General features: G+C 40.2%; 3 protein-coding genes across 11 annotated transcripts; 2 read left to right on the top strand and 1 right to left on the bottom strand.

Moving 5' to 3' along the window:
- Positions 1-1,104: 1,104 nt before the first annotated feature.
- Positions 1,105-10,845, bottom strand: prkg1l (protein kinase cGMP-dependent 1, like). Of its 8 annotated transcripts, XM_044368597.1 has the most exons (21): positions 10,763-10,845; positions 9,914-10,004; positions 8,738-8,956; positions 7,714-7,837; positions 7,367-7,533; positions 6,614-6,727; positions 4,998-5,103; positions 4,641-4,704; positions 4,312-4,389; positions 4,071-4,156; positions 3,818-3,883; positions 3,593-3,670; positions 3,402-3,498; positions 3,149-3,288; positions 2,817-2,906; positions 2,501-2,642; positions 2,256-2,419; positions 2,049-2,171; positions 1,766-1,828; positions 1,606-1,672; positions 1,105-1,492 (listed from the first exon to the last, which is right to left on the bottom strand). In XM_044368597.1, the coding sequence occupies exons 3-21, from the start codon at positions 8,925-8,927 to the stop codon at positions 1,409-1,411; spliced, it is 2,043 nt and encodes a 680-aa protein (XP_044224532.1). In that variant the 5' UTR covers positions 8,928-8,956; positions 9,914-10,004; positions 10,763-10,845; the 3' UTR covers positions 1,105-1,408. The 8 variants fall into 8 exon arrangements, with proteins under 8 accessions (XP_044224532.1, XP_044224500.1, XP_044224508.1 ...); XM_044368565.1 differs by lacking the exon at positions 10,763-10,845 and having other exon boundaries at positions 9,815-10,749; XM_044368573.1 differs by lacking the exon at positions 10,763-10,845 and having other exon boundaries at positions 8,759-8,956; positions 9,815-10,749.
- Positions 10,786-16,161, top strand: ubl4a (ubiquitin like 4A). The gene is made up of 4 exons (XM_044368604.1): positions 10,786-10,962; positions 12,889-12,994; positions 13,422-13,630; positions 15,504-16,161. The coding sequence occupies exons 1-4, from the start codon at positions 10,915-10,917 to the stop codon at positions 15,609-15,611; spliced, it is 471 nt and encodes a 156-aa protein (XP_044224539.1). The 5' UTR covers positions 10,786-10,914; the 3' UTR covers positions 15,612-16,161.
- Positions 16,162-16,765: 604 nt separating this feature from the next.
- Positions 16,766-24,445, top strand: si:dkey-32e23.4 (dynamin-1-like protein). Of its 2 annotated transcripts, XM_044368601.1 has the most exons (18): positions 16,766-16,944; positions 17,705-17,831; positions 17,978-18,119; positions 18,392-18,430; positions 18,649-18,695; positions 18,792-18,863; positions 18,962-19,048; positions 19,217-19,379; positions 19,932-20,052; positions 20,233-20,571; positions 20,995-21,115; positions 21,275-21,430; positions 21,536-21,625; positions 21,733-21,831; positions 22,028-22,144; positions 22,233-22,342; positions 22,445-22,604; positions 22,736-24,445. In XM_044368601.1, exons 2-18 carry the CDS (start codon positions 17,730-17,732, stop codon positions 22,790-22,792), a joined length of 2,022 nt encoding a protein of 673 aa, XP_044224536.1. In that variant the 5' UTR covers positions 16,766-16,944; positions 17,705-17,729; the 3' UTR covers positions 22,793-24,445. The 2 variants fall into 2 exon arrangements, with proteins under 2 accessions (XP_044224536.1, XP_044224537.1); XM_044368602.1 differs by lacking the exon at positions 18,392-18,430 and having other exon boundaries at positions 16,767-16,944.
- Positions 24,446-25,423: the final 978 nt, after the last annotated feature.

Below are 25,423 nucleotides of genomic sequence, written 5' to 3'. Positions count from 1 at the left end.
CACGCCCACTTTACTGCACCCCTAACCTTAACCATTTCACTGCTCATGCCTAAACCTAACCAAGTGGGTGTGTCGTGTAGATACTGAGAGTCTGCAGATAGACCTACTTGCTTCCAGGTGTGTAGAAACTTGCGAATAACGCGAAAGATCCTCTCTAGAGCCAGTGTTTGGTTTGTCTGTTCTGGGCTACTGTAGAAACATGGCGGTGCAACATGGCAGGCTCTGTGGAAGAGAACCTGGTCCCTATGTAGATATAAAGGGCTCATTCTAAGGTAACAAAAACACGATTCTTATTTTGAAGTGATTAAACGCTCATTAAGGCATAGGCCTACTTATGAATATTATATTCCATTTCTGCCAAGTCTGTTCTACTAGATGCCACTAAATTCTACATACTGGTCTTTTAATTAAAGGCTCTGAGTACTTCTTCCAATACTGCAGGTCACAGAATCTGAATGGTCACCAAATACAGTGTAACACTGGTCACACATTTCAAGATAAAAGCCAGGTGAATGCAAGCGCTGGACGCACTCAAGTTTGACAATTATTAGAGGATAATAATAGCCTGACAGATAAGTTAAAATATTATTTAAATTGATTATTTTTACTCCACTCTGCCAACATTCAATATCAAAAAAGGAAAAAAAGCAAGTTTGACAGATTGATGACACAAACTGGCAGAGAGACCAGTTCAGTCAAAGCCTTATATAGAATAGATAAAAATGAAAATTCTATGGAAATCAGGGGTGTTTTCCTCTCCTATATACCTGTCACTAAAGCATCTTCTCATCAGGATACCATCACAATAATCTATTATCCCCTTCTTTATGACAATGACACGTTTCACTACACATTTTGGCATCAACTTTCTTTTTTTTTTCAGTCACCTTACTTTATTTTCAAGTCAAAATCAAACAACTTCCTGTATTAATCTTTCTAACTTTCTGAGGCTTTAAGCTTTTCCCAGACTGAGCCAACTCTGACGTCACTTAATTGTCGTCATACATTTTGGGGACACATCAATTATTACAGAAGAACCATACAATCAAAAGTGAAACTAGTAGTGAGAATGTAACATTTCAGAGGAAATCAAAGACAGTGAGATGAAGTCTATTTGTTTATTGAGTAGTTTCATTCAACTGCAGTGACATTACTGAACTCTTTTTTTTAAATATAAATCTATAGTTTAGGGTTTTGCAATCAAAAACAGTCTCAGCTCACAGGCAGCATGGTACGTTTATTAAACAATATCTGCAATTACTGATATTGTGGAAAATACTTTTTTTCTGAAAATATAATTAATTCTTGATGACAGTAAGACTGGCGGCAGTGAATTATTTATGACGACTAAACCTTTAAGAGAAAAAACATTGTTATATAGTTTTTGCTCCAATTCACAGCTCATCCTTCAGAAATCATCCCAGTCTGTGCACGGCTCGGCTGAGTCTCCAGTATAATGACTGTATGTACTGCTGTCCAAAAGATGTTTAACCTTAAAGACAAAAGAAGAGGAAAAATAATAATAAGGCAACACAGTCTACAGCCTATTACTGTACACAACAAAGAAAGGTCTACTCATTGCAACGAATAGTAAGTGTGTTTTACTTTGAGAATGAGTGGTGGGCTTAAAGTTCCTTTACAAAGCCCTTCCCAGTTGAATCCTTCGAACCATCTGGATAAAAACAGAGCATCACAACCTATAAAACCATGTTTCCAAGCACAGACCTCAGAGCTTTCCTCCAGTGTAATAAATCTGTCATCTTACTTGTGCTTCTGAATGTTCTTGGCCCCGTTTCTCTGACTGCCCAATCTCTCCGAGGGATTGCTCCTTGGCGATGGAGAGTGAAAGAGAACACACAAATAAGTAAACTATGAATTAATAATCAGATTCTGTTGGCCGAGAGGTGATACTGCATATTCCTCAAGCACAAGCTGTGTTGATCTGAAAAAGCGCTATAAAATAAGCTGAAAACTGTCATTAGCTTTCATATTATAATTCACGGCTGCACAGCATAATGATCTGCTCTAGTGGGTCATATTTACAACACCTGCACAGTTTCTTTATGAGGCTGGAGGCACTTTTGCTGATGGTTTTTGGGAAGTCAATCTGATCGATGCCACGAATGGTCGCAGTGAGAATCTTCATTGGGTCGAAGCCACTGAATGGAAGTCTGGAGACAAAAACATCTGCCAATAACTATCATTTCTATCCATGACTGAAGAAATTAGTTGCTGAACAAAACTGTAAAACCTACTCGCCGCTCAGAAGTTCAAACACAAAAACACCCAGTGACCAGAGGTCTGCAGATATATTGTGGCCTTTGTTCAGGATGATTTCAGGGGCCATATAGCCTGGAGTACCACAGAACGTCCAAGTTTTCTTACCCACTTCAATCTTCTTTGCACACCTGAAGCCAATCTAACAAAAAGGCAGATATCCGTTGTTAAAATTTAAAGGATTAACATTTCATAATCAAAATGTGAATGCAAGTTGTACTACCAGTTTGGCGTAACCATGCTCGTCCAGGACAACATTTTCAGGCTTGACGTCTCTATAGACGACACCTCGATAGTGAAGAAAGCTCAGGGCCTCAACAACACAAGCAGTGTAGAACCTGGTGCTGCATTCGTCCAAACAGCCTCTATAACAGTATGCAGAGTGTTGATTTGAATGTGTGCTGCAGACGATCAGTGTTAAAATTGCATTGTGTTGAAAGCTTGGGAAAAAAACACAGTGGTAGCACAATAAATATTTTATCAGTATGATGACAAAAAGTGCCTTAAGTCTTAATTTCCTTTAGTCCAAAAATACTTACTTATCTCCGAGTAGACTGCAAAGATCACCACAAAGACAAGCCTCTGTCAACATGTAGAGGCACTCTGCATCTCTAAAGGTTTTGTGTAGCCTGCGGTTAAAAAAAAGTAGAGCAACATGTTAAAGATTTTATTGCTTTCATTTGATTGAGATGGTAAAGATACAGAAGCACAGGGGGAGAGAGGGAGGCGACATGGTTCCCTGGCAGGAGTTGAAACACAGACTTTTTATGGTATGCTTCTTAATCACTTGGCTACCAGACACCTGAAAGATACTTTTTAAAATGATTAAACTGAAAACAATCCTAATTAGAAGCTGTTTAAGAACAGACACCTGACTATGAACGGACAATGAGCCTCCATTAGGATGCGCTGCTCTCTCAGTATGTGCTCTCGTTGACCGTTGTTGAGAATCAGCTTCTTCTTAAGGACCCTCATGGCAGAGAGACACTTGACATTGCTCTTTAGCTGCACCTGACAGAGGTGAAAATCAATATGTTACATTACAGACACATGGAATCTCGAGACGGCAGCAGTGCAGGGGATTTGTGTCATTGTGTGTGAGCTGCTATAAGATCAACCCTCACCAAGTCTACGTGACCCAACTCCCCAACTCCCAGGGTGCAAATAATCTGGAAATCACTTAAGATGGAAGATGAGAGGAGCGCAGCATCCTTGTCTGACCTGCTCACAAGGAAAAGAGGGGTGAGCTTGTAGTTTCCATGGGTACAAATAACATGTAATTGTTAATACAAAACAGTATTATAATGCTCCTTACTCGACTTTGGATTCAGTGTTTTGCAGAACCTCATTACCACTGTCAAATACCAACCCACTGATGATATCTTTGAAGGTCCTGGAGGACAGAAATATATTTCCTGACAATGAACATCCTACAAATGACTGGATAAGGACATCAATTTATTTTCAATTTAGAGTAAAGCAGCAGAAGCAGACGCCTTGCCTCTGCAGAGAACTTTATTAACTCAATTTATTGACTTACTCTCTGTCTATTAACAAACATGTAACTTCACCAGCAGCAATCACATTCACAGCCCGAACATCCTCTCTAGAGACAGAGAGGAAAACAAGATGAGGAAATCTTATCAAAACAGATCAATACAAAGCACACAACATAAAAACAAATAAAGAAAATCAATATATCATGCAGGCATAAATGACACTTTTTACCATCCTGTACTGTTTTCATAATTTCCTTTAGTGCTTCTTCTAAAAGTGCATTATTTCCTTCTTACCCCCACAGAGCTTTTTCTCCAAACCACTGTCTCTCAGAAAGCTTAGAAAGCTCTTCATGGCCTGGCTTCTTTTCTGTCACTTTAACCTGGCGAATCAAAAAGAGAGTGCCAAAGTCAATTATCACCGTCATAAAGCAATTTCAAAACCCTGCGCTGACATTTCGTCCTCACAGATTCTAAACCCTTTTTCTCTGAAAGCCTCGTTTCATCTGTGCAGCAGGCAGACAATATAAAACTTTACCTGGCCTTTGCTAATGATATAAAAGGTGTCTCCCATAGCTCCTTGTCGAATGATGTAGTCACCTTCAGTGTAGTGTGTCTGTGGAGCACGAATGACATTGATAGGAGAAAACAGTGGAAAATTATTTGATGAGAGAACCAGCTCTCTTACAGAAACAAAGACGAGGGCTGGTAGCAGTGAGGGATTAATTCTGATTCTATCACAGCACCGTGTGTACCCACGATTGTTTACCTCTGTCTGTACACATAATCTATTGGTTGGATTTTGTTTGATGAACGAGTGATGGTTACACAACATAGTGCTTCTGATTTTAAGTGCTTAATCTGTACCTCTTCCAGGAGATCAGACATTTTCATGATGACATCCTCTGGCAATGACTGCAGACAGGGAACGCTGCAGACACACAGGAAGGCATGATAAGATACTATCCACAAGGACAGGTTTGAAAAGAGTTTCATTTAATCTTTCCACCGGTCTTGGGTGGCATATTTAGAACCATATCATGGGAGTGTTGACATCGTGTGATAGTGAAACCACACAGAAAAGTACTTAAGACCTTTACGCAGCAGTGTGGTGACTGACAAACAACATGGCCCTGGTGATGTTGTGTTGAAGGAGCTAGAATACAAAGCAGGTTACTGGGCCTTTTTTTTGTGTCAAATCAAGTGTATCGGTATCATGTTCACCTGCTAAGCAGCTCCATTGAATAAGAAAGGCTGTTGAGACCGCTCTGCGTAAGTATGGTCTGGTAACTCTTGCGGTCAATAACCCACAGCTTGCTGTCCGTTTGTGCTGCAGATGAAAAGAAAGGCTGTGTCAGTGGTGCTGCAGTATTCAAATGGCTCTCAAAGATGTGTGAACTCTGTGATGAATGTGTGTATACAATACAGAGCAAGGTTTGATATTAGAGGACAGAATGTGCTACAGTGTGAAGAGCAGGCAGCCTGCAACATGAGTACTTCTTTTTCTTACAGAGGAGGACTTTTAATATAAATCTAATCTGATTTCCTTACTTATTATTACACTCTTCCTTATAACAGGGCTTGAAAGAGGGTGTTGTGAATTAATAATGACATATTGATTAGTTCACTGAAGCTTCCTGCAAACGGAAGTGGATGTCCTCTAAATGGTCTAATTACATCCACCATCTGATAATGAGGAGTAGTCCTGATATCTCAACTGCAGCATTTGGATATACTTCATCTGCTTTTTTACTTATCCTCCATGAGACACATAATTCATGGCCATTGCTTTTTATTTGCGTGCGAAAGCCGTGCAGGATATTTTTAGCAAATAAAACCTTATCCACAAAGGAGGATTTTCTGACATTTCCTGCAGTACATTCTATGCACTTCCATGACCTAATGATGAAGCCCCGTTTTCACCTGCACCTTTATCACTGTCAAAGGAGACCACACAAGCAATATCCTTATTGTTGGTCTCAGATGGCAAAAATGAAAAAAAAAAAAAGTAATTTCAGGTCAGGAGGAAGAGGACCCTGAAGAGATCCAAGGGAAGGGCTGACAGAAATGGACATCGAACAAAGGACACCAGACTGCCGACACAAGTGGAGCATTGTTACCAGAGCAGACATATAGTGTGGAACAGTAAATTGGAAAAGCTGACTGGTGGTCACAAGATAAAGAAAGCAGTATAAAAAGAGAATAAGATGCTTAGGGACCAAACAAGGCAAAAAACAGATTTTTCCATTTAAAGCCATCCTAGCCATTTCCACAGCCTATTTATTTGTGAAACCAGGTCATGTAGAGATGGCTGAGAAAGTTTTCCCACTAGATTCTGCCATCAGATGCTGGGTGGAAATAAAAGCAGGCTTTCCATTTTCTGGGGAATATCACAAATTCTTACAGCATATATGTGTAGGTCATAATATAACTACAAGAAAAGAGCACCGACTACAAACTGTTTCTGAAAATGTTACTTGTACATAACTGTGAAAATTCAATATCCACGAACAAAGACGTTACTGCATGTAGGAGTGCAGAGAGGAGATGTGACAGTAAGATGGCAGGAAAGAAGAAAATGTTTAAAACTCCCCACATCACTGAGAAAAAAAAAATATTTGAAGCTGTGGTGTTGTCTCCAAAGGTCTTTGATTTCAAATTCAACTGATGTCTTCTGTCTAAGACCAAGAAAGCCAGAAATCCGCCTGCTTGTGATATTCTCTTAAACAAGAATTATTTATATCCCCAACAAATCAAAATTAATCACAGCGAAACCCCACATGTATTTCCATATCAGCATGAAATTACAAAACCAAAAAGCTGACACAATGCTTTGATACCTGCGACAGAGTAGGTATAGGTGCAGTTGTAGAGGAGTGCCACCTCTCCAAACATGTCTTCTGGTTCAACTGTGAGCACCTTCAGTCCGTCTTTTGTCATTTCCAGCCTCCCTTCTGCAGTAAACACACACTCAGTGAAGACATGCACGATCATAATATGTAGAACTCTACTATGCACGTGTGATCAAAAACTGTGCTTTTCTAAATGTGTTTTTGTATTTGTAAGGAGGCCTTCCAGCTATCTGAGATATACTGTACGACCAGCAGATATGCAATCATCCCTGCACCGAACAAGGCCACCACCTCTCACTGGTTAGTATGACAGGAGAAAAATAGGGAGCAGCCTCTCTCTATTAGCTGTCACATTACAAACGCAGCCAAGATTCCTGAGGACAATCAAGCACTGATGAACCCTGTAAACCGGGGCAAGGCAAAGAACCGCTTTTCTCCTCCCTCTTGTATCAAGTTGACATTTCAACACAAACATCAATGTGGGTCGCTCGTTATTCCCCCGAGTGCATCTTCTTTTCTTGCTCAAACATGCTACTCTTACATCACACGTGTCTGAGAGCAGTGTCAGATTGCTATATGCTTGAACTGTGAGCCAGCAGTAAGACAACTGATATATAAATATAATACAAAAAAGAATAGTTCCATCTGACTGTTCTTTTAGCAGTTGTCATCTCGAGTAAATGTTAATAAATATCCTCAAGCATGATTTATGTTAGCGGTTGTAAGAAGAAAATGATTTACCTTCCACAACATAAGCCTGAGCCCCGTTGGTCCCCTCCTGAATGACATAACAGCCTTGATGGATGGTGGTGGAGTACATACAGGCGATGATGGCTCTGATTTCTCCTTCATCGAGGTTTTTCAACAAGTCATTCTTCAGAAACGCTGCCTGAATCAGCTTCCGAGACCTGATGGCATGAGGGCAGGATACTGATGTAACATTTAAGGGCAAAATATTAAGAAGTCTTGAATGAAGTGTCACAGGCTACCGTGACACTTCATTCAAGAATTGTAGAAAGCTCTTGAACATTTGAGAGACACATTTCTCAGTAATAGCAGGTAGGAGCTGAGGGCATGTGTGCTCTTACTCCTGGCTTTTGTCACAGCTCCTGTGGAAAACCATGGCGAGAGTCACCGGGTCCAGAGTGAAGGGCTCAGAAATAACGGTCTCCCTTTTGGCTCTCTGGTTGTCCTCACCTTGAGCGGAGCAAGCTATAAAAAAAACACAGTAAGCCGGGTTTAGGGCTCTACTGCTACTGTAGTGTCTTTTTTCTGTGATCAACATAGTATATGTGTGCTGCAGGTAATCATAATAATGTGTATTAATGTGTGTGTGTGTGTGTGTGTGTGTGTGTCTGTGTCTGTGTCTGTGCTATGATAAATTGTATGTGTACTACAGCAGAGCATAAGAAGATGCCAAAGATCATGAAGTGAGGACTCATGTACAATGTAGAGTGTGAACATCATCATCAGATGTTTGGACCAATGTTGTAGGAGTCGTGGGTACAAGTGCCAGAAAAAGCCTTTGATGTCTGAGGGAAACAACAAGATGTGGTAGGTTGAACTGCCAGCACAGGACCAGACAACTGGGGAAAAACAACAAAAAGTGACTGACATGGTAAGGGAGTAAGCTTGGTAAGAAAACAAGAAGAAGAAGATAACCTGTTTGCAAACGTGATGCATGATATGGTAGTGAGGAGTGGGATGGAAAATCCCCAAAATTTGTTGGTCCATGGGAAGCCAACATATAATCGGATGATGGAAAGTCCCCAGAATTTGAAGAATAGGAGGTGCCTTTGAGACTATAATATATAAGACAATGCTTTTTCGTTTGGTTTTTGAGTGTCTGCTTCATGAACCAGCCTCTGATTTGCTTGTATCTTGCTGAATACACAGTAAATCTACAATTACACTGAACTCTGCCTGTTTCAGTGTATTTCTTGATTGTTTGAATTTGTTTTTTACTTTTTGGGTATTTTAACTATTTTTGAATAATTATATGTTGTGGAGGATCTGAAGAGTCACTGGCCTATCTGAATTTTTTTTTTCCATCACACTACCTGTTGATGCTTTAAAATATGACATATAATGTAAAACCAGCATGTTCTGTACCACCACCGACTGCAGAGGGACCTGTGAGGGAGACAGTGGCTCTGTAGCGATCCAGTTCTTCCTGCAGTCTCCGAATCAGTTCATCCTTGGTATCCAACTCCAGCTCTAACTCATCTATTAGTGTGTCCCTCTGGCGAAGCTCCTCAATCTTTAGTTGCAGGGCAAATTGGAGGTCCCGAAGCGTACCCATTACCTCCAAACACCAGGTGGTATCTGTTACTGTTTGCACACACAACCATACATAAACACAGTGGGTTCACACACACTGAACGTAGAAAATATTAGGGATTACTTTCTGATATTGAGTTGCAGCTACAATCCACATCTCAGTTGACTCAAAGTTTAACAGTCTATTCTGTCATTCATCTGCATCCCCTCCTGAGATTACTTGTATTAATATTACTCATATTAGTAATATAATAGGGGGAATCAATAAGTGTTTATGGCTTCTACTTGGACTCATCTAATTAGCATACATAGGAGAGTATGCTGTATTAATGAAACATATTTTACGGCATCCTTTTCGGAGGGCTGAATAAGGAGAAACATGCTCAAAGCTAATACTATGAGACAGTTTCATGCAATAAAAGAACACTCCTTTCTTTGATCGATGAGCTTGCAGTATGGTTTATGACATAGGTGGCATGCATGTACAAACGCATTACTGACACAGTAAGTTTTCAGTATGCAGTCCTCGTATTTGTCTATTGCTCTTTCTCTCCCTCAACTTAATGGAAGAAAAACTATTAAATTCAAGGACACTTAACAGAAACACGAGAAAAAATGAAGGACCATCCAGAATGCATAAGTGTTAGAGTAATACCACGGAGATAAAAACAACATATAAACTATTGAGTCACACACACTTTGAGTCCCTGCAGGAGGAAAATATGGATCTCTCTTTTTATATTTCGGTCGCAGACGCGCTATAATAACCTGATTATAATGAATGAGTTGGTAAAATCTTACAGCGGTGTGTTAGGTCTGTAACAGACTGTTTGTAAACACAGATGCATGCTCTGTCCTGCAAAATATAACGCCGTGCTGTATTTCACGTCACATACAAAGATCACTTACCACAGAATATAGATATATATGCAGCGTCTTTCTCATTTGTCCTCAATAGGTTTGTCCCTGTTTGGCGGCATGCAAGGTGCAGATCTCCTTTATACCCACCCAAGTGAAGGAGAGGATGCTCCTCTCTTGCTCGGGGCTGGCCGGGGCTGGGCACAGACAGCAGGCAATCACATGACCAAGACAGTGGTGGCTGTAATGAGAAATGCATGGACTGGATCCCAATTGGGTCAGAGGGTCTTTGGGGTATTTCAGAGGCTTGGGAATAGTAAGTTGAGTGGTGAACATTAATCATTTTGCAGCCGAGATGTCTAGAACATGAGGCAGAGATTAAAGGCTGGCTGTGTGCATTAATCAGAGGTTTTACTCTCCTTCCATGTGGCACCTGTGGCTTTTCCTAATAGTCTAAATTCTGACTTTTTGAATATAATTATTTCTCAGCTACCATAACACTGTCAAGTGATGTTAATAGAAACACATTGGCCTATAACAGCAAGTGATGCTTTGATGGTGTTGGGACAACAATTATAGTTTTTCAATTGGTCTAAAGCCAATATATTGTGGGGTTTTTACACTAAAGCGTTTTAAAATTAGTTGGGATGATTAGTCACACTGGCTGATGACCTAATGATTATTGTAATTAGTAAGAGTCAAGCCTATAGCTTGTTCACTGGCAGCCTCAGATCAATTTCTTCATAAAAATAAAACAAAATGAATTAGTATAATGATGATAATAGGTTAATTATAAATAATAAAATGGTAATCACATGGTCTTTAGATTCCAATGTCCAGCACAGCCTTTAAATCGTCTTCCTTTTTCGTTTTAATATTTAATTATGGTCTGAGTATCCAGAGTAGAATAATAGAATAATAAAATAACTTTCTGTCATTTTCGAGTGAAATGATCCTCAGTCGTAACACACTCCCGCCAGTAAGCGGCGCTCGGCTCACCTGAGAGCCGCAGCAGCAACAGCAGCAGCCCGCAGCTGCCCGGAGAAGAAGCCCATTGGGTGTCCCGAGCTAGCAAAGTGTGGGAGGTTTTTATTACTTAACCTGTGAACGTATCGTTGTGTGTTCGTGTTTAATTCAGAGTACCATCGAAAATGATCCTCACCGTGAAGCCGCTCCAAGGAAAAGAATGCAGCGTACATGTAAGTTAAGTAACGCGGGCTTAAGTTAGCCCGCAGCAGCAGATACTTAGCCTTTACGCTAGCTAGTTTATTAGCAGGTAGTGGTTGTTCTGTCTTTCCCACGCCGAGCAGAAATAATGTCTGAATTTAAAGATTTAATAAAATGTGGCACAAACTGAATAGTTCTACAGTAGCGTTTTAAACACCAGTTATAATTGACGTTAATGTAGCTAGCTTGCTTGCCGCAGCCATAAAAAACTGTCATCCGTTACCATCCTTCTTTACGTTACCGCTTTCGTTGTGTATAACTGAGTTCATGTAGGAAGAAAAAGACTGTAGGTTTTGTTAACACGTCAAAAGGCAGCATCTTAGGACAAAGGGTTATACTAGGCCAGTGCTGCGGTTTAACTTCCTTCTTTACAAGTTACCAGCGTTACTTATCCTGCTCTCAGCAGTCTGTGATGGAAGCTAACTTCTGCATCGTCATGTGTGTTTGTACACACATATGTAAACCCCAGTCTGTGCCTGGTGTTTTCTAATGATAACGTTGTATGAGGCACAAACTGGGGCTCACACATGTGTGTTCAAAGACACGTGACGATGCAGAAGTTAGCTTCCGATTCGGTTGAGGAGGAAAGTTCAAGTTAATGCTGTTTAAACCCACTTTCAGATTTGTCAAATCTTTATTTAGCTCATGAAATAAAAGAAAAAAAGAGCGATTTCACTGATATTTCTCCAACCAGATCCTGATTAAAAAACCCCACTATACTTAGACCTGTCAAATCTTGACTAGATGAACAAAAATACTCTAGAGACACAGTTTCAGATTCAGTGGTTTTTGATCTGGATGGGGAGAGCAGTGAAATTGCCCTTTTTTCTGTTTTCATCAGCAAAATAAAGGTTTTACAAATCTGAAAGTGGGTTTAAACAGCATAAAGACTTTTGCTATGATGTCTAACACTCATAAGTAACTTTCATAAGTGTAAGAGGTGCCAAAAATAGAGAATCGGCCCCTGAACATCATTATTTATGTTTCCCTTAAAGTTGCAGTGTGTAGAATTTAGTGGCATCTAGTGGAACGGACTTGGCAGAAATGGAATATAATATTTATAATTCTGTTTTAATTAATGTATAATCACCTGAAAATAAGAATTGTTGTGTTTTTCTTACCTTAGAATGAGCCCTTTACATCTTCTACAGTAGCCTAGAATGGACAAACCAAACACTGGCTCTAGATAGGGCCTTTTGCAAGTTTTCGGGGGATGGGGGGATGAAGGAGAGGGGTAGTCAGTTGGTTGCAATTTGCAACCTCACCGCTAGATGCCACTTAATCCTTCCCACTGGTCCTTTAACTATTCTCTTAACCTTGAATCGGAAGCTAACTTCAGCGCTGTGGTTAAAGGAGCGTATGAACTTCATCGGCATATCGTGTGAGCATGGGGAGCACTGTTTTTTAAATCTTCACGTATTGTTCACTGCATTATTCTGGGGTTTTGTGTGTAGTTGATGGAAAAGAAGAACAATATTGATGCCTAGCACAGGCAGTGACGGCATTTGATGTTATTTATGTCAATTGGGGAAGTAAATTTTGTATTCTGTGGAAGACAAGTGACTCTAAACCCTGTCACAATAAAGTGTCATCAAGGCCATGCCATATTTCTCCTAGCTCTGCTCTGAAAGTAAAAAAAAGTACACGCCCAGACTAACATGCTCATTATTGTCTATATTTGCAGTGCTTACAGGATAAATATTACTACTACAGGCCCAGTCACTGTGTTTTGTATAGGAAGTATATACTATACTAACGAGGCCATTCAGTCCACATTCATTACATTTTATGTTAAGTTTATGCAATGGACGGATTTCAGACTGGCTCTGCCCTTCTGAAGTTTGCTTGATATTTTCATCACGTTGCGCAGCTTCATCATCACACTGTTGATCTTTCAGGTGACTGAAGATGAAAAGGTCTCCACAGTGAAGGAACTTGTGTCCGAACGTCTCAACATACCAGCTAATCAGCAGCGGTTGCTCTATAAAGGCAAAGCGCTTGCAGGTAAATGTGCTAACAGTTGTCTCATAACCTTTGTGCAGAACTGTAATTGCTTGATCCACCAACATATTTTCTTCGTGATTCATACTAGAGCCTGACCGATATACTGGCTGATGTTAACTCATCGCAGATGTATTGTATTAGTATATATGTTAGTCGTAAATATGTTCTGAAACAGTGTCACCATTCAAAAGTCAGCCAGAGAGGAGTTTGTTTTGCAACTAACATATCCTGCCCAGTACATTTATTGGTCGCAGTTATAGAAAAAAAGAAGAAAGTGTAAAGAAAATGAATATCAGCAAATATATCATTGTCAGATATTTTAAACTCTCTATCAATATTGATATCGGCCTCAAAAACCCTGTATCGGTTGGGCTGTAATTCAAACATTAAAATTTTTGATGATTGAATACTATATTGCTTTCCTCAGATGAACACAGACTGAGTGATTACTCCATTGGGCCCGAGGCTAAATTGAATCTGGTAATCCGTCCAGTGGGAGAGAGGACTGGAGCGTCAGGGACGGGTGCCAGCAGCAGCAGCGGCACACAGGGAGGAGTGTGGCAGACAGTGTCCACTATCCTTGCTCGGCACTTCAGTCCTGCAGATGCAGCAAAAGTCCATGAACAGCTTATTAAGGTATATAAATGCAACGTATTCGCTGCCAGGTATTGTAATCTAAGATCAAAGCAATTGAATTGTTGCTCATCTGTTTTAACATCTCGATATTTTGAATTGCATAATTAATGTTTTGCTACCAGTAGGGGTTGTGGGTTAAAGATACACTTCTAATATTTTCTTTTCAGCGGACATCTGGGGCTGTAAAAGTGTCTTATCTTATCACAAGGAGTTCTGCTAAATGGTACTAAAAGTTCCTCTCAAACAGTTTCCTCTTAAGAGCTATTTACAAAACTGCAGAGAGCAACTTTTATGAAGGAACTGGTAAAACTCCTAAACTAAGAGTGGGAGCAGGGTTGTCATGGTTACATCATACTGCTGAATTAAGTTACTCACTATGTCCACAGAGACATAGTGAGACAGGTGACTTGTCTGTGGCAGTGAATGTGAAATTACATAATCATCAATATATAAGAGTTTGAAAAAGAACTAGATTAGATTAGACAAAAAAAATGAAATGAAAGTAGAAACATAAAAATAATGAAATTAAATTACAATTGAAATTGAATTTAAATTAAATAAAGAAACATTTAATGTTAAAACATTAAATGTCATTCATTGATTTCATTAACAAATGTTTATGATATGTTATAAATTGTATCACATTTAATATATGAAACAAAGTAAATTATTGATTAACTTGACTGACCAAATCTTTATCTTTTGATGGGGTTTATTCTAGTTTTAGTGCATATCCTACAGGTATAAAATCAGTCATAAAATCAGCTTTATTTATTTATTTTTCATTCAGTGATTATTTAATGTACGCTCAATGAACTGTCAAAACTAATTTGTGTCTAAAGAGTGCATATTTGTTTTGAGAAATGATCCTCACACCAAGCTGAGATATCTCAAGTGGATCAGGACTGCACACTGTGTTTTCCGGTGTCCAAGTAGTGGAGAGTTGTGCGAATTGCCATCTCAGACGTTACTGGATGGTTTCCATGTGTTGGTGAGCTGAGGCTGGATCCTCGGAAGTCTGCATTTTTAGTGTGATTATATCGTACCAAACTGACAAGGCCTGTTCCGTTTCAAAGGCTCCTCCAAATATTGCCAAGAAATGCAAATGCCCAAAAATGTGGAGGAAAGACCAAGTTTATCCTTTGAATCCTCTTCCAGTCATAAAATGAGAAAATATTGTGTAATCATATCATTTGTACCAGTTACTTTAGTGGTTTAGACCAGTGTAAAAAACACTGGAAGGTGAAAATGATGAAAGCCATAAACATAAAGTCCAGTTTGGTTCCTATAATCACTGAATGTACCTCATTTATGTCAAATTGTATTGATTTGTTTTCACTTTGGCATTAAACTTTTTTTGTTTGAGTGACAAAAAATCCAAATTACATTCACTCTTGATTATATATGGTTATATATTATAAATGCCAAAATTGTGGTAAATTATTATTATTATTATTATTATTATTATTATAGACGCTAGAAAATAGAAGTTAAATCGATATGTTTAAACCTCACAAACATTGAGCTCAGTTAGGAAAATTACTGAGTTTATTGCTGTTATTTACAATATCAAAGCAACTTCTTGGTGGTAAACTTGTAAATCTTTGACGAAGGATGTTAGTTTGGTCTCTGGCTCTAGACTATCATATTTAGGTAAGAGGTGTTGGATCAACCTGGTCTTGAGGTCCTTCTGAGAATAAACTATTTGTAAAAGAAGAAAAGTTGAGAAATTTAAGAGGGTTATCCTTACTATCCTATCTATGCTTTTATTTAAATAGACTAATATTCATCCACACATGACATGGTTACAATAAAATGGATTCAGTAGAATATATTTAACCTGCTGCTTCTCCACGTTTTCTTTTTCTTTAAGGATTATGAACGTTCACTTCGACAACTTAGTCTAGATGACATTGAACGCTTGGCCGGAAGACTGCTTCACCCCGATGGCGAAGGCATGGACACCTCATACATGGACTAAGAATGCCCAGCATACTGTGATTGTTTTTGGAGAGGTGCTCAGTGCTTGGAGATGCATACAGTGTTTAGAGTGTGAGGCATGGAAAATGCAGTATCAATTTTCTTGCTGAGCCCCATGTGTGTGCCTAATCAATGGCTGAATGAACACGGATAACACTGACTGTTGATTGCTTCAGCAATAGGGCTTTCTTATCCACGACCCGAGGACTTGGATAAGAAAACTTAGCCACTTTGAATCGGTCCTTGTCATCGATGTTGCAGTAATGACACAAGACCTGATCACACATGATTTGAATACAAAGGAATCCATTTATGCTGTTGGTTTCACATGATCTCTGGCTGCTACAAACTCCCAGGGGACACTAACCTTGTACTGGAGGGTATTTATTAGTGATGTCTGTGTTGGATAGGTGTTTTTTTCTGTTATCCATCCGTAAGAAAGTAATACATGTTTTATCCCGTAACTAACTGATGGTCATTGTATGATTTGTAAATATCATGTTTATATATATACAGACATTAAAACACAGAAAAAAATACTCAATTTTAAAGTTTGTTGTTGTGTTGTTTTGTTGATACTTTTTTTTCTCCTTCCTTTACTTTTTGCTATTTTATATCTGATGCTTTCCACCCTGTGCTTTCTCAATTCTCACAAATAACTCATAACTGGTTAAGAATTGCACTGTATAATTGTTCTGCACAGTGTATACTAATAAGTTTCTATTGCACATTGCACACCGTATAATAGTAATTCTAATAATTATTAATAATTTTTAAAATCATTCGATTACATACTATGTATATAGTCATTGTACAACGGATAACTTTATCCATTTCACTACTCTCATTTTGTTAGATATTACAAAAATAATGACTGCACAATGTATAATAACTTTTTCTGTTTTACTATTTAACTATTTTATTTTATTCTGTTATTGTGTGTAATGTATGCTGGACGGTACTGTTGTGACACATTTCCCGCGGGATTAATAAAGTATTTCTTATTCTTATAAAAAGTAGAGGTGGTCAGGTAGAAATATGATGTTGAGCTAAACAGTCTATGGTTAAAATACATCTATGGTGTAGTGGGACGTAACGGGGCGGGGCCGTTCCGCGTCAACCAATCAGCTGACAGAAACGCTCATGATTCGTATTTCCCGACCAATCGGGTTGTCGGAGGTACCACCCCGGTGGTAAACTGACGCTCATCTCTTGGTGCTAATATTCGATAACTGTCGGGGTTAAATACGGATATATAGGCGTGTTCCCTGTTTTCTACGAAGTATGAAGGACATATACGTTTAATAAGGAGGGATATTTTTCGTTGAACATCGGTACGGTCAGAATGGAGCTTTCGGTTGTTCCCGCGGCTTAGCTTCCTAGTGTTAGCACAAAGCTACATCTCTTTCACTTCCTGCTTTTTTACCAATTAGCTTTAGCCAGCTGCTGTTAATAGCGAGCCTCTCGGCTTGAGCCGCTGCTAAAAAAATTTCCCATGCCAGTTAGACATTAAGTCAGTGACATGATTGACATAAAAATGGTCTATTTTCGTGTCATAATCTGTTAGTATTCAGCATAGTGTTGTTGGTGTGAGTCCTGCCGGGGCGTTACAGTCCTCTCTCTCTCATCAGGACCACTTTCCCTCAGGAAAGGCAACACTGTCCTTCTCTACTGTAGAAATGCAACATCATATTCTGCACGTTGTTTTCTTGTTGCCAACTACAACTTGATTATTCCAGGGTGTTTTGAGAATGAACTACTCCCAATATGTTGTAATTCAATTCAGTTTTATTGTCATCACACATTGTGCAGCCGGCACATATGCAACGAAAGCGGGGGGCATAGGGACATACATGGCATAAAAATTGACACAGTATATACACATAGTAAGGCACAATATAGTAATATATTAAAAAATAGTAAAAACCTTACACTATATATGAGGTAGTATATATCTGAAAGTATTTGTAGTAGAGCTGTGCAAATGACAAAGACAGTAATCTATGATTTAATGTAACGAGTTATTTTGCTGTTCATCATATTCAAAATCCTCTCTTTGTATTAATGTATGTTAATTCTATTTTGCCTGTTTAGTAAGTGTGTCCAGTCTAGTGGAAGGATGGAGAATCTGATCCCCACCATCAACCGGCTGCAGGAGGTCTTTCTCACAGTGGGGGCAGAGATCATCCAGCTGCCGCAGATAGTCGTGGTTGGATCTCAGGTCAGCATTGAAAAAAAATGAGAAGCTTCATTACAAGTATAAGCATGTTTATACTTCATAATGCACAGAATACTCATATGACAAACTTTGCACATGACTAAGTGCTAGAAATGTTTCTGAATTGCCTTCATTATGTGCCACTACAGAGCAGTGGAAAGAGCTCTGTGCTGGAGAGCCTGGTTGGGCGGGATTTCTTGCCTCGGGGATCAGGAATAGTCACAAGACGACCCCTGGTGTTGCAGCTTGTTAATGTTGCCCCTTTGCAGGAGAGACTGAAGATCGAGAATGGTACATAAAAATGTATCTGTTATTTCTAAATATGATTAATTGTAAACACACAATCAGGGTTTTATGTACATTATGATTATGTCAGCAGGACAGCAGGTTTGCTATTTCTGTCTAGGCATGGAGTCTGCTTGTTAATGTGTGACTAGCACTCTGCCATGGCACCTTCTCTCACTGCCTGAACTGCTAGATAGTCCTTGTAGAGCCTTGAATTCTCTTTGCTAACATGCAGTGTTTCTTCTTCCTCTTCTTCTTCTTCTTCAACACTTTTTCAGGAAATGCGGTAAAACAAAATGCCCAAAACAGCTACCCAGGTCTCTGTATATTTGGTCTGCATGGACTTGTCTTTGTTTAGCCTCGTCATTTCTTTTGTGAACTCTCTCAGATATTTGTCATCTGTCTAGCATGAAAGTCCATTTGTATTCATATTCTTTTCGATTTTCATTATCTCTCCCCTAAACCTTCATTTTATCTGCATTCTACATTTTAGAGGCATTTCTGTTAAATGACTCACTTTTATGTGTTTGTGAAGGTGTCAAAGCTGAAGAATGGGGTACATTCCTGCACTGCAAAAACCAGGTACGTTTATCTCAGGGATTCAAATGATGTGCTGGCTGCCTTTATCCTGTAGCGTGAAGCTTTTCATCATGCATCATTCTCTCATCTATTTTAAAGATCTTCACAGATTTTGCAGAAATTCGCCGAGAAATTGAAGCAGAGACTGAACGCAGTTCAGGTGACAACAAGGTGAGGAGAAAAAGCATTTATGTAAATGTAGTGATGCCTTGAGTTTAGCTCTCTTTTTAACTGGATTCTTCTTTTTTTTTCCTTTTCATATCCTCCAGGGAATCAGTCCTGAGCCCATCTATTTAAAGATTTTCTCCCCCAAAGTCCTTAATCTCACACTGGTTGATTTGCCTGGCATTACTAAGGTAAACTCAGCCATGTGACAAAGATTTTGATTTTGTTTCATGCGTACAAATGTAGCCACACTAGATGGTGATTGATGCTGATTGCACTGCTGCGTATTTGCAGTCATCACAGAGTCACAGCAGCACTGTGCTTACAGTAACTACGGCTGCTCATTGTTGTTGCCTCAGGTTCCTGTTGGAGACCAGCCAGAGGACATCGAGTCTCAAGTGCAAGAGATGATCTTGTCCTTCATCTCCAATCCAAACTCCCTCATCCTAGCGGTGTCCCCTGCCAACTCTGACTTGGCCACTTCTGATGCACTGAAATTGGCTCGTGAGGTTGATCCAGATGGTAGGAAATTTTGCACACGGGCGCTTCTTCTCTATCAGATTTCATTTTAATTTTCTTTCTTCTCCATTGGTGCTTATTACGTAAGATGCTTCAAGTAGAAATACTTTTTAAATGATTAAATGTGCAGGAATATTGCATGAGGCACACAAGTCATTGCAGGCAATTAGACCTGCCGGTCTTGAAGTGCTGACAGCATCCTGACACTTAACAGTTGCTCATAAATTTAATGTTGCTATCACGGTGCACTTTGAAGAATAGATTGATAGATAATGAGAATCCGCCTGTGGTAATTGTCTGGGAAGTTGGCAGTATGGCCTGAAACTCCCTAATGTGCACAGTGATTGTGTAGTAGTGAGGATATCTGTATCTAGGCCCAAATGTTCCCCTGCTGGCCCCAAATCCTGTCCCATCAGGGACCTGTTTTCTGTTTGTCTTCTATCATGTCCTACTGTAAGTTTTTCTCCTGTCTGCCTCAGTATAAAGAATGAAAAGAGAAATATGGAAGACTGTCCACTGTCCTTTGTTCTCATGCTGTGTTTATATGTCTGTCAGGTCGAAGAACACTGCTGGTGGTCAGTAAGCTGGATCTGATGGATGCAGGGACCGATGCTCTGGAGGTCCTCCTGGGTCGAGTCATTCCAGTCAGGCTCGGGATTATTGGGGTGGTTAACAGGTTCGTAATAATAGTAAACCTACTTCTTAGGTTTGGAGATTAAAGCCTTGTTTTCTTACATTTTCAGTAAATAATGTTTTTTGCTTCAGTATTCAGCAAGTTGACATATTATAAATGTCCTTGTTACCCTGATTGTCTGACTACACTCCCTCTCTCTCCTTTAATTGGTGATCCTCCCAGGAGCCAGCATGACATCAATACCCAGAAGAGCCTCGAGGACTCTATGAGGGATGAGCAGGCCTTCCTGCAGCGCCACTACCCCTCGCTCGCCTCCCGCGCCGGCTCACACTATCTGGCCAAAACTCTCAGCAGACTGCTCATGCACCACATCCGGGACTGCCTGCCAGACCTCAAAACCCGTGTGACTGTGCTAAGCGCCCAGTACCAGGCACGGCTCAACAGCTACGGCCAGCCAGTAGAGGACCAAAGCGCCACCTTGCTGCAGATCGTCACCAAGTTTGCCAGTGATTACTGCAACACCATAGAAGGAACGGCCAGGCACATTCAAACCACAGAGCTGTGAGTCTGACCTCTCCACAGAAGTGGGATCTTCATTGCATAGCAAATGCTTTTATGATGACCGTAAATTTTGATTTAGAGAATTGTCTCTCATTTTCCACATTGTTACTATGTTTAATTTAGCCCTCCTTGTTGCAGACCTCAGCATTTACTTAACCTGGGTGCACAGTGTACAGTATGTCATTAGAGTAACGACCTTGGGGTAATGTATTTGTACATTGAAATGATATCAGCATCTTAAGTTGGCACCATCATTTCCACAGCTCTCTTACCACAAGCAATTAGTTCATATAAATATGTGGGGAGAAAATATTGACCTTTTTTTTTTTGGTTGACTGAATTTAATTTTGAAGCGATTAAGTGTGCTGACACACAGCACTGAGAAACAGCGCCAGTGTCTAGCTGAATCCATCTCTCTTGCAGCTGTGGGGGTGCTAGGATGTGTTACATATTCCATGAGACCTTTGGCCGCACTTTGCAGTCCATCGACCCCCTCGGGGGACTCACTGAGCTCGATATCCTCACTGCCATCCGCAATGCAACGGTAAGCTTCTCCTGATTTCTGCTCATGTAATTTGAATTCTAGTCAAGTTCTCTCATTTAGAGGGAGAGCAGGTAAATAATAGATCTGGTGTGTGCGTGTGTGTGTGTGTGTGTGTGTGTGTGTGTGTGTGTGTGTGTGTGTGTCTCATTTGCCCTGCAGGGTCCTCGGCCAGCACTTTTTGTGCCCGAGGTGTCCTTTGAGTTGCTGGTGAAGCGGCAAATTAAACGGCTGGAGGAGCCCAGTCTACGCTGTGTAGAGCTCGTCCATGAAGAACTACAGAGGATCATTCAGCACTGCTCCTCCTTCAGCACGCAGGTAAGCCAAGAGATAGTGATGCTTTTTACACCTCCTTAGCTTCCTAAATCAGAGTAGAATTTTTTTTGTCAGCAGGTTAAAAAGTGTGTCTTTTGTGTTTGCAAGGAGCTTCTGCGATTCCCCAAACTGCACGATTCCATTGTGGAAGTTGTGACTGGATTACTGCGGAAGCGCTTGCCGATTACCAATGAAATGGTAATCCACAGTTTAGCAGAGATGATCTTTCATACTAATTATAATAACCAATATCCAAGTAGTATTAATCATCTGAGGTACTTTCCTCTTTGTGCTCCCTTTTTCAGGTGCACAATTTAGTAGCAATAGAGCTGGCCTACATCAACACAAAACATCCAGACTTCACAGATGCAGCGCAGGTCTCAGCATCTGTCAACAATCAGCAGGTAGTTATTTGTCCCCTACAGCAGGTACTCTCATTTATCATTTATTCTGTCAGGATAAACAGCAGATGTACTCTGCAAAGCCTTAACTGTTATGTTTCACATCCCTACATAGTCCCTTTCAAAATATTTTAGTGGAATACCAAGCTCAGCCAAAATTGCTTTGACCCTCTGACTTCTTCTGGTTTCTCGCTGTCAGACAGAGGCCCTTGATGGAGGGAAGCGCTGGAAGAATGAGAAGGTTGCGGAAGAGAAAGCTCCGGCTGCAGGCTTTGGCAGCCCCGGCAGAAGTCAGGCCATTAACCTTCTTGACACAGTGAGTGGTGGGATTAGCAGTGAGACGAAACACTTAGCAGTGAATTCATTGTAGACTATCAACTTTTCACGTTGGGCTTCTCTGCCAGGCGGTGCCCGTATCCCGCAAGCTGAGTGTGAAGGAGCAGAGGGACTGTGAGGTCATCCAGCGCCTCATCAAGTGCTACTTCCTCATTGTCCGCAAAAGCATCCAGGACAGGTCCGACTGGAACACATCCAGAGCCACTATTTCTATTGTCGAGCTCAGGTGGCGTTATTGATGCTAATTATCTGATTTTGTTTTTGGGCTGTGTGTCCGCAGTGTGCCCAAGACAGTGATGCACTTCCTGGTGAACTTTGTGAAAGAGCATCTGCAGAGTGAGCTGGTGGGTCAGCTTTACAAACAGCCACTGCTGCAGGAGCTGCTCATTGAGTCACAGGACACGGCACAGCAGCGGACCGAGGTTGCTCAAATGCTTGAGGTAAAATTGGCTGACGCTTTTGTTCTCTGAATAGGTTCTTAGAATTAAGAACAGCAAGTCCTTCCTCTTTTTTCTTTTATCTCTTATTCTAAGGCCAGTGCTTTAACTATCTCTCTTTTTTTCTTTCTCAGGCACTTAAAAAAGCCAATAACATCATCTCTGAGATCCGGGAGACCCATCTGTGGTAGCCAGCCGAAACGAACAACTCCCTTGTCATACGACAGCTTTGAGAGTATGAGAGTGTATGTGAGTTTACAGCAGAGAGAGTGTGTGTGTTTGTAATTGTGTGGCAGCGCCACTATTTTCTCATGGACCAATGACCATAGCACATTTAGATCTACTTCTCCATCAGCTGTCGCCCCTGAGCTGTATACTGGGTCTGTTTTCACTGTGAACATTGTGTAGTGACAGACATTAATTAAACACTCAGGCCAAAAGTGTTGTTGTAAATGTGAAAGAGACAGACGTGAACATAGTCTTTTTTCTTTTTTGTCATAGTTTGTTGGTATATAATTCTATAAATGTAAATTATATGTGGCATATTTAAGTTGTTCTGTGTTTTTTTTTTTTTTTTTTTTGTATTCAAAATGTGTTTATACAATTCAGCAGTTTCCAAAACCTCCAAAACCGGGCTTCCTCTGAGCCCCTTTAGCAGGTGCTAAAACTCTGTTAGATTAGGTGTGTTCCAAATTAAATTAAATTAGATAGAAATGCAGTGAAAATCCAACTTAATCAATGTCAACTGCAACACAACACTGAAGACAGACTGTGGTCACTTGCAGAAATTACAGGATGAGTGCACATTGTTTTTCCAGCTCTGTAGCGCTAATCAATTTCAAGTTTATTTTCTATTGTCACATCTACATATCATCCAGTTTGTACTGTTGACTGCTGCGCTAACTTTCCAATTTTGTGTGTAAACTAGGGGACCAAGCTGTCACAGCATATAGTTCTCTCTGCTTTTGTTGGGTTTTTAGGAGACACATACAGTCAGACAGATATAGTCTGCAGCTTATATGTATTTTAATATTTGGTACACAGAAATATAATTCATATTATGTATATGTATAAAACTTGTCAGGAGATAACATTATACAGATACAATTTGTCATTTGTTAGATTTTAGATCCTGATGGTTTTTTCTGTAACTTGCCTGTAGTTCCTCAAACTAAATTTCTAACCAGTTTCCACTTTTAGAGATGAGCTACGTCTCTATCATCAACCCTCTCCAGTAGACAAGTTGCCCCTAAGATTGAGAGAATAACAGTATGGAGATACCTCCAGCTTGTAGTTTTTTTGCATTCCCTTATATGCTGATGTCCCCATATGATTTGTAAACTTGCATCTCAAGTAAGCCAGAGCGATTTGCTAGTTATACAGTTAATTCTGTAATATTGCATGATGTGTTAAAGTATCATCTTTTCACATCTGATCTTGACTTGGCTGTTGTTCTGGCAGATTCCTCTCCAGAGTGCTGTAGCTATTAATGTGAATCTGATCTCATAGCCAAAACAAATGGTTATCCTAGGCTTTTTCAGGAAGACCTGCCTTAATGGGACCATCAAACAGTAACCGACTTCTGTGTGATCAGGGAGCCAACACAACATCCATACAGTCTTGTCTCTCTGAAATCCCTGTGTAAGTTTGCATGTCTGTGTTCAGTATGCATGTGTGGACGTGTGAGTGAATGATTTATGTATATTTTGTATTATTTAAATGTATATTATTATCATGTGTCAACTGCCTCCGAGTTCTTGCCTGCCAATATTTGTGATAAATGTTTACTGGATGAAGTCTGTTGAGATTGGAGGGATTCATTAAACCCTAACAAAGACACTGTACAGAGACTGTTTGGGTTTTATTGACGACATGCAGTTGTAACAGTTGATCAATTTTCATAAGATCTGATTGTCTCCCACAGTTCTGCAGCAATAGAAGTGATTAGACTCACTCTGCTTCACTTTATTGATTCCAGCTGACTGAAAAAGTCTGTTGGTCAGATGAGTCTGTCACAGCTGCACCAACAGGATGAAGACAAAGCACCCTGAAGGCTGCCAAAACACACACACACACACACATGCTTACAGCGACATGAGCACCAGTCTCCACACCTGATGTTTTCTTTGTGTTTCTTCTCTCTCCACACTGCACCATGGTGCGGAATTCCACACCAGACTTATCCGCTCCCATTTCAATGATGGATTATTACCTTTTCATGTCAAGGCAGTCCAGGTTGAATCAGAACAGAGGTAGAGAAGTGAGGTGATGGATGAGTTGGATGTGGCAGTAAGAGTAGAGTGCTGGTCATTAATGTTTGATATGAGTGAACGAGGGTGCCGCTGGAGATGCTACAGTTCAGAAAGAAGCATTATTGGCACTACAAAGCAAACATGACAAGTCAAATCAGTGCTGAATTTACAAAGCCTCACTAAGTATTAGTGGTGATGTACACACAGCAATAAAATTGGATCTACACCAGAGAGCCAAATTGAACGGTTTCATTTCATCTGGTGCTTGAAAATGAAAATGAAGCACAAGCTAATAAACTCCTCTTGCAGGTGATTACTTTAAATTGATTTCACTTTGTCTCCCACTGTAGCCGGTTATTCTGATCACCCTCTTATAACACACCCCACCTCCCCACCAACTGAGACTAGACTAGACCATACCAACTCTGACAGAATGGGAGGGGGCTTGGCTGCAACATCAGAACAAACTGCATCAGTTTGGTCTCATTAAACCAGCTGAATGAGGGTAAAACCAATCCGAGACATGTCTTTACTCATACATACAATCCCTCTTGGCTCTGCAGCCTTCCA

Source organism: Thunnus albacares, chromosome 2 (assembly GCF_914725855.1).
Source record: "Thunnus albacares chromosome 2, fThuAlb1.1, whole genome shotgun sequence".
Lineage (NCBI taxonomy): Eukaryota > Metazoa > Chordata > Actinopteri > Scombriformes > Scombridae > Thunnus > Thunnus albacares.
The sequence above is the reverse complement of the archived record's forward strand: the minus strand, read 5'-3'. Positions and strand labels throughout refer to the sequence as shown.